The 17,021-nt window shown below is 26.9% G+C and overlaps 1 protein-coding gene across 1 annotated transcript in view; it reads right to left on the reverse strand.

Moving 5' to 3' along the window:
• Positions 1 to 17,021, reverse strand: part of LOC111633499 (WD repeat-containing protein 17-like) — a 115,569-nt gene that overhangs the window by 50,907 nt on the left and 47,641 nt on the right. Inside the window, exons 9-13 of the mRNA XM_023378077.1 lie at positions 15,120 to 15,206; positions 10,537 to 10,625; positions 7,530 to 7,605; positions 6,275 to 6,487; positions 2,418 to 2,557 (exon numbers count right to left, since the gene is read on the reverse strand). Coding sequence (XP_023233845.1) covers positions 2,418 to 2,557; positions 6,275 to 6,487; positions 7,530 to 7,605; positions 10,537 to 10,625; positions 15,120 to 15,206 — 605 coding nt within the window. The remainder of the gene's footprint in view (positions 1 to 2,417; positions 2,558 to 6,274; positions 6,488 to 7,529; positions 7,606 to 10,536; positions 10,626 to 15,119; positions 15,207 to 17,021) is intronic.

Raw genomic sequence — 17,021 nt, forward strand, 5'->3', positions numbered from 1 at the left:
TGACTTGTTTATTTAGTTAAAAGAGTAACTAAATAAATCATTTGTATAGTCATCACATTCATTTAACTATAAAAATAAAAACAAATTGCTAGTTATAATTTTACATAAGAAAATTTTTGTTACAAAAATATGGAGAAATTTTATATTTTTACAGAATAATAAAATATTTTTGTATAGTGTTTATATCCCAAAATATATTAGGAACCAAGTTGTTCATGTAAAGTTGTTCATGGCAATTCTGGCAAATTCATATTAACAACAAATATTTGATAACCCAGAAAACTTGATCAGTTTGTTATGGTTAATGAATATTTATCCTGAACTAGCAATTATTTATTGTGACTTCATCACAATATCAGGCTGCAATTTTTAATCATATTTTTAATTTATTTAATTTAAAATATCAATATATACTCTCCACCTTCAAATTAATAATAGCTTGCCCCTGTACATCATACTTTTCCTTTAGCAATCGAATCATGCTGGTCATCTATTCAGGGTAAGAATTTGAATTGAAATAATGTGACTTCTAGTTTGCATTAGAAATTCATGTATAGTTAATCGATGCCTCCTGCCCATAAGGTTTCCATATCTGGTCTTGGATTTCATCTATCTTACTCCGTTCTCAAGATTAAGGAAAGACAGATGTATGACAGTGGGAATTTATAGGTCTACAATTTTTCAAATTGCAGACCAATCAGATTTCCTGGCTGCAGCACATACATAATTGTACATACATACATAATTGGATTTAATTTTACATACATACATACATAATTGGATTTAATTTTAAAATTTTCAACCAATCTTAACTATTATTAAGTAATGACCAAAACAAAAAGAATACAATGACAACTTAGATAGAACTGCTTTTCCATCTCAAAATGATCTCATAATTTCATATTCTTAAGAACATCTTAAGAACTCTTCTTCCTAGAATAATCAATAATAGTGTGCAATTAATCCTTATAGATTTATTCCTGAACAAAATTCATAGAACAGATAATAGGCCATGAAAATTTTTTGCTAGCTCAAGCTTTATTATTTCTTCAAACTGATGTTTATATTTTATGTTTATATTATTAATTTTCAATTTTATTGTCATTTCGTTTTGCTTAAGTTTATATAGTTTATTTTAAATACTTTTTAAAGTAATAAAACATTTAATTTGTATAGTAAAATAAACAGTATACAAAAATCTTCCCTAAGATTTGCTCCTAGATCATCCCTTGGTTTTAATTAAAAGTTAATTGTAAAATTTTAAGAATATTTTTTTACCAAAATGGCCTCATTTACCCAAGAATGTGGCCTTGCAAATTCCTCATCTCTCTCTTCTGATCATTTAAACAAATCCTGAGATCCATGTAATGGGGCTGCAATTTTCAAATTGCAGACCAATTACATAAATCTATACATTCTCACTCTCAGCTGTCTGTCCTTCATTAATCTTGAGAATGGAGTTAAAAAGATGAAAATCAAGACCAGATATAGAAAGCTTAGGAACCAGAGACCCTTATTAACTAAATATGAATTTCCACTCAGGACTGGAAGTCATACAATTTTTTAAATTAAAAGATGATTAAAAATTGCAGCCTGGCATTGCAATGATGTCACAATAAATAATTATGCATTTTCAGATTAATTTGTAATCTCTTATATGTAACAAAGCTAATTCTGTAATTATTAAAGAAATTCTGCCAAATGACAATTGAGATATTATAATAAGATTAAATTAACACTAATAAAACAGATTTTTTTCTTTATATATAATTTATTGGTTACAAATTAAAAATGTTGATGAGTAAATATTAAAACACTAAAAAGTATTAAATGCAATATTTAAAAATTAAAAAGTAATAATTAAGTATATGAACAAATCTTAATTATTTTAAATTTTATTTTGATGAAATATACTTATAAAATGATAGAATAATAATAAGTTATTGAAATCTTAACATCTTGCAATTAAGACTACATTTAAAGAAATATTTTATATTTCAGAACATAAAAATAAATATGAAAACTATTTTAAGGTAAAAAATATAGAATAATATTTTAATTTTATATTTTTGCAAGATCCTATTTTTGAATTTATTTATTCATTGATGATATATGCAGCATTTGACTTTTTGCTCTTTAGTGATCCTTTGAAAAGTCAAAAACATGAATTTACTTATTAACATAAAAATAAGAACTTATTAGTCATATCATACTCTTCTAGTTAAATCAATAAACTATGGCTTAAACAAAAGAATATGATTAATATTTTTTACCATTATATTATATCAAAGTTTTTAGAAGTGCATTGCCATATTATCATCTGAGTTTTTCAAAAGTCCACAAAATATCAAAAGTACACAATTACTTTTTAAGTTAGTGTGTATAATTTTTAAATTAATTGTTTCTTAATAACTTACCCAAATGCTTGAAAATTTCATCCCATGGCCTATGAACTAATATTTTTAAATATATTGTAGATGCTAGAGAAAATAAAGACCAGAGCCGAACAGTAGAATCACGAGATGTTGAAGCATTTAAGAGTTTACGACCACTGTGATGGGTGAGACGTTGTTAAAACAAAAAAAGTTATGCATTCCATCACGTACATAAACAGTGTCGTAATTTGCCAAGTGCAAATCAGTAAATTCGTAAAATTTTTGTTTATTTTAAACAATCCGGATAATCGAAAATCCGGATAATGGAGGTCCGGATAATGGAGGTTCTACTGTAATTACAGTAGGCGAACGAGACAAACAATTGCTCTATTCTGATCATTCAAACAGGAAGATGTAACAAGAGCATTCTACTAATATCCTGAAGAGGCCAGCCGAATTGGGCAAAGATCATATAGTCACATGACATCTGTGACGTTTCACGATAACTTGTGTAAGCCTTCGTTTTTCCTACTGAGTATCGAAGTAATATCTACATCGATTTGTGAATAAGCAAAATGATCAGTGTGTCCATATGCGGTCAACCGGACAGCGTCAAACATTATATTTTTACCTGTATCGCTCTTGAAACAGAACGTTTAGAAATAAAAACCATTGCTCATAGATATAACCTCAATTGGCCATGCAAACAAGAGGATCTTATAAAAAATAAAGAAATTTTTTCTTCTTTTCTACTACTNATTAAGACATTAATGTCATTCTGTATTCATATGATAATATCAATATAATCTAAGCCAAGAATAATTTATTATTTTTTAATTTTGTCCTGTACACGATAACAATAAAAATAAAAAATATTCCTTTGTAGCTTACCACCTTAGTATTGGTGACTCTTTGTCCAGTCTAAGTGGAAGGACGAGTGGCATTGAAAAAAAGGAAAAGAAATCCCAGGGATGTGAGGGTGAGGGAGGTGTGTGCAAAGGATTCTGGGATTAAAGCATTTGTGGTGAGAGAGAGAGGAGGAGAGTGGTGTGAACTATGGACCTGGCAAGATGATGCAGAATTTATGAGATTCTAGGATTGCAAACAGTGAGTGAAAAGGGATTACCGAAAACCTCTGGAGATCATATAACTTGAAAATTGATGTAAGATGAACTCTTATGATTCTTGTGTATGTTGCGAACTATCACTCCAACTCCATACATTAACGTTATTGTGTTAATTATTGTCCTTGTCTTACTGAGCCCCAAGAACAATGAATCTACCCAAACACATATGACAGGCATTAGTACACCTACAACTCAGTTTTTTCCATCCAGTTCTCAGCCACAGTTATTGTCTACCTATGTTTATACTTCTGTACTTACCTATTTATAACAAATTTGTTCTTTCATCCCAATGCCAAACTAAATGTTGATTCATTTGTTATGTTATTTGAATTGTGCTATAATAGAGCATGGACCCACATAATTTAAATAGTTTGTGACACTTGTTTAGATCCTGCTGCTTTTATTTCATCTTATTAAAGACTACTGAATTAAACGTGCAATTAACAGCAAATTCAAAATAAAGTGGTAAATTTGAAATATTTTGCAAATTCACCAATTTATTTTGAACTGAGCTATTAGTTGCAACTGACCGACTGAATTGTACTTTTTATCTGTCATTGCATAAACACAGCTTTGATGTCTTCATACAGAAAAAAATTTAAACAAAATATATAATAGTGAATTTCTGAATAGAAAGAATGGTTAATTGATAAATAGTCACCAACCTATGTCATGGGCTGTTCATAAATGTGCTAGAAACAGTTACTCCTTAGAATGTGGCTTCATATACAATGCAATCAAATTTTTGGACCCAAAGAACTGTGTTATATTGCATCACCAGGATACTTATAAAAAAAGTTTAGTTAAATTATATAATGAAATTTAGTTAAAAAATAATCTTCCAACCAAAAAATGCAGCTAATTAGATAATTCTATAAATCAAAAATTATAGACTTAAATTTAACCAATATTTTCTGTAACTCTTAAAAGATGTGTTTTCAAAAATATTTTTCAGATCTAAAATTATAAAAAAAAAATGTCTTGTTATTCATCAAAAGTCTGCATATTAGATAAATAATATGTTGCAGTTACATTTGTCCAAATTTTAAAATAATTTTGGTTTCTTTGTTTATTTCTGTACCAACTATATAATTTTCCACAAAATTAATCATGACATTTTTTTAGATTATAAAACTTTAGACTGTATTGTACTAGCATTTATTTTACAGTAAGTACTCACTCAAAGAAGTAAAGCAACCATCATTGCACTTCTACATTTACTTTTTCCATCCTATTGTATATATGTTTTGATATAATGTGTAATAGGTACATATAGTACAGTATACGAAACTTTATTGATATTTTTCTGCATATTTACAATAAATGTTAGAAGTGGCAAATTCCAACTTTATTACACAGAATACAATAATGAATCTGTTTTGTTGTACTCACTCAAAGAGTGCATGTCCTCTGACAATATCAAAAACTGAAATGATGCAGATAGACAGTTCTTTTTTTGTTTCTAATGGTATTTCTTACATCAAACTCTATGTATCCCCAGAGGAAGTCAGGGATGATCCAAATTTTCTGTGGGCATTAGCTTTGCCAATTTTTGTTTCTAACTCTAGGTTGCCTGATAGAAAAAAATACTCATCTCATTGACCTTTACTACCTCTTAAAGTTACAGTAAGTTGGACATTAACATCTTGTATATTATGAAAAAAATATATATATATTTAGTAGCTTTTTTAATCTGATTGTGAGGAAACCTTTGTTTACATAATTTTATAAGGTTTTATTATAAGTTTACATGGAGAATAAATCTTGATATAATACAATCTCCAACTTTTTAAATTTAACCCCATTCAACTTTAATGGAGAGCCTTATATAAATTACTCATTACATATTTTATTCTTATTATTTTTGAGTATTTTCTTACATATGTTCAGAATAAAGATTGCTTCAAATAGCAATCCAAATTTTAACTTTTCTAAGTAAATTCCATTTTATGAGCGAAAGAACTGTCATAGGCCACTTGCCAGACACTTCATTTATAATTTTTTAGAATTACAATTATTAAATTCTATCATAATAACAACAAATTTGTTATTTTTATTCTCTATGTTTGACAACAAGACAAACTCTATTTGAGAAAAATAATGAGTGATTCATTGTGAATGAAAAAGATAACAAACATGTTTTATATGAACTTGACTTAAAATAGTTCTTTTATAGAATATAGATTAAATACATTGCAACATAACTGTAAATAAGATTCAAATGAAGAACATCTTCAGAGATTTAAAAATTTACTAAAGTATTTAATGAGTTAAATTAATTTGATAATACTTATATTTTTCAATATTTACTAATTTAATAATTTAAAGTCAGATGATCTGTCAAATTATCAGGCTGTAATAAGGCTAAGTTAGCCTTATAGCCTGATAATTTGACATCATCTGATTTTAATCAAAAATAAGATTATATAAAGAACAAAACCACTAATCATTTAAATAAGTTTTGTAGTTTAAAAATTTTTATGTAAATAATATAAAATTTCGTGTAAATTAATGTAATAATTAATTTGCAAATTTTAAAAAGTTTCATTTAATTTTATGGCAATATTAATAAAAATTAAACTGGAACATATCTAAATTTATATTCAGGAAATACTTCAAAATAGAATAAAATAAAATTGTTATATGTTACATAAATTATTATTAAAACTGGAGTTTGAAATAAAAAAGGCTTTATATAAAACGTCCAGTTTAACAAAGTTATNAATTTGTTCACAGAATACTATCAATATATAAACATTATTGTATTATAAACAATTCATACCATAAACATCACCACCATGATCTTCCATTATATTTAAACAAGTTCCATCAGAAATATCCCAAACTCTTATGGTGAAATCCCAACTACCTGATAAAAGAATATTTGCAAGTTCAGAATGCCACTGTAATCCACGTACATTATGTTTATGCCCTGTTAGTGTGCGCAAACTTTCTCCACTAGCATAATCCCAAATTCTTATTGTACTGTAGAATAAAAATATTTAATATAAATTAACATATATTTGAAGAATTAATTATTATTGACATAAATTCATAAAAAAAATTCATATAACTTTTTAAAAATATTAATGAAATAAAACATGCCATGTGCTATGAATACCCAACTGTATTAACTAATTGTAATTGTAATTTTACTTTTTAAAGTACGTTTTACTGATTGTTGTTTTACTCAGGGATTTTGTTAGGGGAGATGATTGCTTGTTCTTTTGAACATTACCTTTTGTAAGATTATAGAATAAAGAATTACATTATACTGTGAAATCTTGAAGAATCTCTTGATATTCAATTATTCCTACACTTAGTAAATCATGAATTAGATATATAAACATCCTGAAGCCCAATATTTTTAGTAATATGCCAAACAACTTCTGGATTGGTCATGTGGTAGGTATATCATGAATTAGAAATAAATTATTACATTTATTAAATAATTTATTTTGTATAATAAATTTTATATGGATATGTTCAGATATATATGACCCCATTAAAGTAATTAGTCAAAAATAAAAACACTAAAATATTTAAAATATTTGTTCAAATTAGAACTATTTTAATCTAATAATGAAATAAAATGTCTCTTTATCAAATTATCAAATAAAGATATTTAAACTCCTAACTACTTTAGGATTTTTATTTTTATATGATTTAACAGAAGTTACGAAAATCACATTTATAGTGTTAATTAATGACATTATTTTGCATAGACTGATACTATCTAATACTTAAATTCAATGACATAATTAATTCTGGAATAGAATTTAAATCTTGATTGTATAATATATCTTTTATTACTATTCTAGAATATAAATTCAGAAATGTGAATAATTAAAAATCTCAAAAAAAAAAAAATTTTAAATTATTCACATTTGAATTTGTTTCCTAACTTAAGACATTCGTTATAATTATTGTCTGTACACACTATTTATAAATAATAAGTTCTATAATAAAAATATATAACAAAATAAAACAAAACAATTGATCAAAAGTATGTCGTATAAATATTTACCAATCATCTGAGCCACTACAGAACACTCCTTCTTTCAAAGGTGCCCATTTTACTCTAAAAACTTTTGCTGTATGTCCTAAATGGAGTATTTTAATAATTGTTTAATTAAAATTTTTATATTTAATATTCAAATCATTATATATAAAAATAATATAGCTTGGTAATAATAATTATTATTTTTCAATTCAAAGTTGTTTACTATTCATTGATTCAAAATATGGGGGATTCTAAATTATTGTTCAGACTTCTGTGTCTTATAATTTTACAATTTGAAACAGCAAAATAAAACTGCTAACAGAATTTGAAAGTGTAACTCAAAAAGTTTTATTTGGCAATGCTGAACTTGCTGTAACCAGGCATTGATGCTTAGAGATAATATGATATCATATTTCAAAATGACAACTATTCAAAAGAATATGTGCACTTTGGTTTTTCAAAACAAAATTTGTTATCACAATGCAATGTTGTTACAGAACTCAGAATGGAAAAGTTCACTTTCAGATAATACTATCTGATATTGGTTAAAGCATTTCCAGAGATTGGTAGTAATCAGCACCAAAAAGGAGCAGGAGAAATGAGTACTTCACAGGAAGATGTTGATCAAATCGAAAAAGCATTTTTTTCAGTCAGTTCATTGAAACAAGGAAGCCTACAAATCAACTAGATGAGTTTCTTTTCTGTTAGGTATACATCAAATGACAGTTTGCAGGGTTGTTATGCCTACAAATTGCAGATTATGCAGACTTTATAGACAGATGATAAATTTCCCTTTTTTCCCCAAGACATTTTGTTAATAGTCAAAAATGATGAAAATTGCTTTTGGAAAAGTAAATTTAATAATGAAGCAATGCTTTACATATTAGAGAGAATAAATTGTCATAACTACAAAATATAGAGATCAGAAAACTCTCATCCTATTCAAGAAATTAAAAGAGGTGCTGGTAATCCAAAAGTAAATGCCTGATGCACCTTTTGATGTTTGGAAGTTTTGGAGCCCTTTTTCTTTGAGGAAAAAACAGTAACCTATCTACTACTACATCACTACATCATACTACATCAGATCTATTACCCCAGCTAGATCATCAGCCAACTGTGATGTTTCAGCAAAATCATCATGTTGGATTTTTATTTTCAGAGAATTTCTTGACATGCATTTTCCTGGATACTGGGTAAAGCATATGGAGGACTGATTCTATGGCTTCATGCTCATGTGGATTTCTTCCTTTTAAACAATGTCCTTCATTGTTTAAAAGAGTCCTGTGATTTCTTTCAATAAAATGAAACTCAGAATTGAAGTAATCGATAATAGAGAACAGTGGCATGCCATCTATGGAAGCTGTGGAAGCACCACTTCCCGTGTATTTTCTAAATATAGATACATATTGCATGATTATTTTCATATTTTAATGTACTTTGAATTAATTAAAACTAATATTTTATTATAACCACATTATGTATCTTATTACAAATTTCTATACATGTGAAAAACAATGATAAGATTTCTATTGTATATTCGAATATAAATTCATATACACATATTCCCAATGGAAATGTTGTATAAAATTGATGTTGTGATGATGGTGGTGTAAAATGTTCCCGTTTACACAGTCTAAAAGAACACAGTACACACTTCCTTTCAAACAATAACAACACAATTACACTTTAATGTCTCCAAATCAGCGAGTGACTCTCTGGCACTCCACAATCGAGCAACACTCCGGCACCCGACAATTATTTGATAATTACAATACTGGTTCCTGACCAGCCACACAGCTACCCACTCTGGTTAGCTCCCCGGTCAGTACTGTGGTCAGCCCTCCTTTCAGTACTGCCTCCACACACAACACTGAGTCGACACACACCACCAAGGAAAGCCCACAAATTTTCCCTCTCTCACAATTTCTTCCTCTCTAGGCGGGACAATCTCCCCCGCATTCTTAGGGATACTATTACCTCACCCACCTGACACATGTGACAAAGCTGTGGATTGTCCATCAACACTTGCTGACATCCACACACCTGACACATGTCTGACAATGTTACAATTGAACTTAACATACACATATTTCCAATGGAAGTGCTGTATTGTCGAATATGGGAGAACTTCCACAGCAAAAGTATCTAAATGGTGTAAAGCAGCTGGATTACAGACATTCGCACATGCGCTTTACAGAGCACTAACTTCTGGCAGTTTAGCTGGTGGATGCTACACACCAAAATATCATAAAGCGCTTCCAATGATTCTATCCAGGGCATGCATAGCTTCCCTATCATCAAATGTCACTGCATGCCACTGATAGAGAATCAATTACATTGCAAATGCTGGAGAACACTTGGAGGAATCATTTATAAATCATACATGCCACAAAAGACACACATGTCGAAGTTGTTCAGCATTCTGCTGTATTGATTCTATATGTAATAAAACTTTTTGAGCTACACTTTAATCTTCTATAAGCAGTTTTTTTTTTCTTTTGTTTCTGACTGGAAAATTTTAGGACACAGAAAACTTGAAAATAATTTAGAATCATCGTTTAACAAAAAATTATTTTTTTAATAAATAGATATTTTTGCTGTTTATATATATATATTCTTTGTTTTAGAAATATAGATATATTTAATCAAAATAAATATTTATATTAAATAATATGATGTATCTATTTTTTTATTAAGTTATTTCATGAAAAATTTAATTTTATTGACTAGAAACAAAAAGAGTTATTTTATGTTTTAGGCAATAAAAATACAGAAGTTTTTAATACATGTACATTATAAATACAGTAAAAGCTGTATTAAACTACAAGTATTTCAAACACTATGTATGATAAATATAAGCATTTGAGAAAATTAGATTGAATTTGTTCACAGAATACTATCAATATATAAACAAAATGATAACAAAATGATTAATTTTAAAATAGAAATTATATATTATGCAGTGTATTTAATGCATGATAATTATTATAATAAAACCTTTTACTTATTGAAACTATTTTGAAAGTCATACCTGGAAGTATTTTCAAAGGAGAACTATTATTTGATGACACATAAAATATTCTAATATTCTTATCTTCACATGATGTAACTAAAATATTTCTAGAAAGACAGTTTGTAAATTTGAATAAATAGAAAGAAAATATCAGATAAATACAGTGTGCATAAAATAAATTTTTCAAAAAATTACCAGTAATTTTAAAAACAGTTTATCAAAATTATATACTATATAAATTATAAATCAAATTCCTTTTAATCCAGTTCTTTAGACAGTATTGTTAGAAAAATAAATTAACCCTGGATGAGTACCACTATGCAATTGTGGGATATGTTCCTTGTGATAATATGGTTTTTTATCTCCCCAAAATAATTATTTATTCATTTTTATTTATGATATGTTATAATAAGGAGTTTAAAGTATAATAAATGAAACAAAAACAATAAGAAATAAAAATTTATTTTTTTATCTCTAATGTAAACAAACAAACCTTATGTAAACATCAACATTACAAAGGTTGTTTTTTCATTATAAGTTGGTCAAAACAATACTTTAAATGTTACTTACATTATGCCTACATCACATACACAAAATTTGATAAAAAAACAATTTTTGGTAGTGACTTTGAATTTCTCTATCTAAAAAATGTTCACTGAGTGTAGTGTGTGTATGACCACTCCAAACAGCCTGTAAAATTTAGGGCGCATTTGGAAATACTGTATTATTTCTTGCACCTATGACTTTAGTTATATAAAAACAAACTCAAAAATGAAGATTTTCAGTCAAACAATGAAATGAAAAAATACTTTGCATTGGATGTTGTCATTCATTCCACATGAATTTGTGCTTATTTTTGATCTACAAAATTTATTTATTTTTTTCTGTTTTATGAAAGTTAATGTTTTAGTTAAAGTTGTTTTATCTAAAAAAACACAAGAAATACATAATAGAGAATAAAAATTTATTCATTTCTAAAAAAACAAAAATAAAATAAAACATTTTGTAGCCTCTATATTTTATCATCAACTTTTTTATCTTCACAGAAAGCTCTGCAATTAATAAAGCTATGATCATTACAGGTATTACTCTTGCATTTCATACATACAGTTTTTGTTTTATGATCTTTCCATTTGAGAAATAGATTAATCATTTTTTTCATCTGTTGAGAAGAGAGGGTTATTTTCTTCAATATGTCACAGCAATTCACTTGTTGTTTTCATCATTATCAACACAAATACATCTGTGTATTCTGAAACCATGTCTTCTTTTATCTGTTTTTATCGTCACAACTAGATGCATAGATACTGGGCATTTCTACATCATCTTTATTCAGAATAGCCTATATATAGGCCGACACGCATTTCGGACATAAGCCCCTCATCCGTCGGCATGACTTCTGGGATTTCTTGTAGGTGGTGTTAACATGTACACATTCCATTTAAAATTACTTATTTACAGTTAAAATTGTTTTAATGTTAAAATACCATTATAGTTTAAAATATATTCACAATTAAAACTACTATAACAGTTAAGGTTTCTTGACTTAACATTGAACATCTTCTAGCACATATTTTAACATGGACATCAAGAGTAAGTAATTTTAAACAGAATATATATGCATTAACACCACCTACAAGAAATCCTGGAAGTCATGCTGACGGATGAAGGGACCATGCCCGAAATGTGTATCGGCCTACAGGATATTCCGATAAAAACGATGTAAAAACAAATACATCTCTTTGTTGTCATTTTTATTTACTAATTGAAAAATACTTAAAACTTCAAAAAATAACTTTTTTGAGTATTAAAAAGAAACTATGAGTTTTGTGAGGTCAAGCTCAACATCAAGCTCAAATCACTAAATGAAGCTATTTCATGTGCATGTAATATTTGCTACTTGTTTATTGTTGCTAGATGGGAAATGCTAAGAACAATGTTGCTGGAAAAACAAAACAAAAAAATATTAAAAATAATACTTTGCATGGGATAGTATACACACTATGATACACATTCAGGATTAAATATTTTAAAAACATTATATTTTACTATGATACAAAAATATATAAGAAAAATACATAGGCTATAATAAAGGCATTAAAGCACTAGAACACTGTTTAATGCAGAAAAGAATATATCTAATTCTTATTTTAATATTAATAGATCTAATTGATAAAGAGTTTTGTTAATCAAGCAAGCATTTATAAACTAGACATTATTTATAGCATAGATAATAATTTAATATGATAACTAGAATTTTAGAGGTTAAATTTTACTAGTTGAATTAAATAATTATATGCTTACAAAACTAAAATATATTTTTGTAATCTAAAATATGTTTAAACTAAAATAACAGAACTGCTTTATTTTGAGAATTTACATATACACAATTAAATTTTCCAAATAAAGCAGTTCTGTTTTTTTTAGTTTGAATATTCAAAAGTTGAGGTTGAATAATGTTCTAAAACATGTTGTTGAACTTTGAAGAATCTCAAAATTTTTCTAATTTTTCTATTCAGTTTTAATTTGTTTATGGGATGAAATGTATATATAGGATAAAATTTTGGATGATATGGGATAAAATGTCAAAATGTAATAAGAATAATGTAATTTATTTACAATATTTAATTTAAAATTGTATGTAAAAATTTAATTTTTTCTTATAAGATTTTATGGACTAATACATTATCATTTCATCTTTAAATATAATAGAATAAATTTCTCTAAAAAAAAGGCATTAATTACTGGAACAAACAGGGTGTACTACTTATAAATAACTCAAAGTACAATACACCTAAATCTGGTAACAAAAAATAATTTAATAACTGAACTAATGTTTTTGATCTTGTTTAATGTTTTACATCTTTTGCAATATATAGTATTCACACTTTCATGAAATTAAAAATAAAATTTATTTTATGTCAAATATTAACCAATTTGTATATTCAAACCTTGTGCATGCAATATGAAATATGATTTGAATCATTTAATCATTTTGTATTTTTAGAGTTATTTTCTGTTCTATCTTAAGAACCTGATAATGATCTTTAAGTAAATTTATTATTATTTATTTACTTTTATAATCTGTATTAAACTTTTGCAGGATTTAGTACTGTACTGTAATTACTGTTCTGTATGTCAATTTTGTCTTAACCTGATCTTGGTCATTGTGAGATTTCGACAGCTTTCTACTTTCATTTTGATCGGCATTCCAGTGAATTTTTAATTAATTATTTAAAGTAATAAGACGTTTCTAATCTATCAGAACAGAACAATGGAAAGGTCAAGCGGTGGGAAGATGATGAAGTGGAAAAACCCCATTTCCTTTTTTTCTCTACACTCTGATAGATAAAACTGATAAAATATCCCCCTGAATCAACAATCATTACAATGATTGGACTTATTTTAAACCCTTAATCAAAATATTTGATTATTAATGATAGGAAACTGTCAAAACGAATGAAATTATGAGGTAAAACAAGTCACAACAACAACTAGAAAGTATCAATAATTCGACCAAATCATTGACAGCTAGTATCCACCAAACCAGGACATGGCTCAAACTCAGACCACATTAAATCAAATTCACCTGAGTCTATTTTCCACATGCAATGAATATAAAAAGGGCTTGCACCCGAGTATCAGGGCAAACATCAACAGTAGACATAAGTGGACCCATCTCACCATAATCAGGCAGACATTCTCCAAGAAGCAACAGATCTAGTTTCCATCCACCCAACTTTCATCTTCCCTATGAAATCTGATGATGGCCCAGCAATACCTCGACTAGATTCATGATCAGTTTGCGACCGTTAAATAAACAGGATCATGAGACATCGTCACTCTCTCTGAGGTATTTTACTTAGAATTGTAAACTCTCTCTCTTGGTCTTTAGCATATAAGATAGTTAATAGTTGATGTCTAACAATGTATTATCCAAGCAAAGACCTGAATGTAGTTGTACATAGAGTTAATGTATTCATTCATTTAGTTTATTAGATCTAATTAATAAAGAGTTTTGTTAATCATACAAGCATTTATAAACTAGACATTATGTATAGCATAGATAATAATTTAATATGATAATTTTTATTTATTAACCTGTCACCCTGTCTTATTTCGGAGAACAGCACCTCTAGGCTTATCCACCCCCTTTGTCACTCAGACTCTGCCATCCAGTGACATTTGAGCAGTCTTTACCAGGCCGACGCTGGAGAAAGGGTTTAGAGCTTTACCCTCTAACCCCTGGCTTCTCACATCATTATCACACTTATATGGTCATAAATTGTATATCCCAAAGTGGCCATATAAATGAGATTTTACTATTTCCCATTACATACTATAATTATAAAATTAATAGTGTGATCATGATATATATGGGTAATTCATTTTAACTTAAAAAGGAATTAATTAAATTTAGGATTAGTACTACCTTTATTATTAATAAAAAATTACTCATATGTAAAAATGCATTTTATAAAATCAGAAAAAATAAAAGTAATCCATAAAAATTTGAATCAAAATAAATTTTTATTATAAGATATGTACTAATTTTTCTAGTTTAGGATAACTATTGATATAAAATTTATAATTTATCTTACTCATTACTTGGATTCCAATCACAACCATAGACAGGTAATGGATGTTTAAATGTAAACAGCAAGCATCCATCAGATTGGTGCACCATACTATAGAATGGGAAAAATTATGTTAGAATATCTAATGATTACATAATTATTTACATTATTTAATGTTAATGTTGATTTGAAGATGTTTCTATCATCAAAAATTTATATTAAATGTCTAATATTTAAATATGTTTTAAAAATAGCAATAGATTCAACTGTTTTATTATTAATTGAAAATTATAAAAATTACAAACATTTTTCAAAAATAATTTTATGAAATCTTATAATTTAAATGATAACATTTGATAACATTTTGAATATTAGCAAGTTATAATTTAAACTTTTAAAAATTCTAATTCAATTTTGTCTAATTCCTTCCCTTAAGTTTGTTAATTGCTTAAGAGAGTCTAAATTCAGGTGAAAACATTTCCATTATTAAATAATTTTTTACATATTAAATCTTTACTGTTTTGTTCATTTATTACATCATGATAATAAATTTAGTTGATTTATCTGGTTTCATAGACTTATTGTAATATAGAAAGTATTTAAAATTTTCTTAAAAGAATCTCAAAATTTTTCTAATTTTCTCATTAAAATATAATGTTTTTGTTTCATGAAAGAGAACAAAGTTTTAAGTAATTGATATATAAGAACAATTGTGTAACCAGGGAGAGTCCTCTTTGTAATGAAAAGTTAATAAAAATGGTAAATATAGAAAAAATAATTCAATTGTGGAGTTAACTATTAACCTAGTAATTTACATATATTTTTTATAATCCATTATGTAAATATGAAAAGCAAATTTTATTAAAATATGTAGTGATTCATATTAAATTTTAACTTGTCTCTCTCTTTATTTTGGATCTGGTTGTGCTACTGTTTGAAAAAGTAAAATTTAATATCATGAGACTAATTTTACCTATATTACTAGCCATAAAGTATCTATTTCTTAATTGATTGTTATATACAGTACTTGTCTTCAAAAAATTACTGCTGTATGCATATATGGTAACTGAACATATAAAATTGTTTTTTGTGAGCAAGAACCACTATTATATATGTATGTACTGTACTAGCCACAGATATCTTTAAAATTATCTGTTGGTATGGTATATCAGCACATTCTAATTAAAAAAAAAAGCCCCGGCTGTAAATATCAGAAATATAGCAATAATTTAACAAAAATTTCACAATTTATTTATCTTTTGAACATTAATTTTATCAACTAAAATTATTTGTCCAACATTCATAACATACAGTTTATTTTTTTTTAATTAAAATTAATAAATTTTTCCATATTATTTAAAATGTTTTATCTAAAATGATTTAACAAACATCAATATAAAAATATAAATAAAAAATGAGAAACTTAAACCACAAAAACATTACAATCCAGCAGGAACTAAATGTTTTTGTGGTTTAAGTTATCTTTATCTACTTTAAAAATGTTTGAAATAAATTACTAAAAATGAGAAAATTCAATTTGTATAATCTCACTTTTATCCAGATTGCTATTTGTATGAACTCATTTTTATTCAGATTCCATATACTAAAAAATTTTACAAATCAACATAATACACAATCAAAAAAGACTTTAAAACTAATATTAAAAATCTATTTTGTCTTTTTCTACAAGCTAGTATCCAATTCTAGCTTGTAGAAAAAGACTTTCTACAAGCTTGTAGCTTGTAGAAAGTCTTTCTACAAGCTTGTAGCTTGTAGAAAGTTAGATTCATTCCATTACAGGTTTTTCTTTCTCCAAAATATACCAATATATTTTTGTCTTATATAATTTTAAATCTGTAAAAATTTGCAGAAATCTATATATTAGATAGATATAATAAATTTACAATATTTCATTTCTCTTTCTGA

Source organism: Centruroides sculpturatus, unplaced genomic scaffold (assembly GCF_000671375.1).
Source record: "Centruroides sculpturatus isolate CEXI.00-Female unplaced genomic scaffold, Cexi_2.0 scaffold421, whole genome shotgun sequence".
NCBI classification, from domain to species: Eukaryota; Metazoa; Arthropoda; class Arachnida; order Scorpiones; family Buthidae; genus Centruroides; species Centruroides sculpturatus.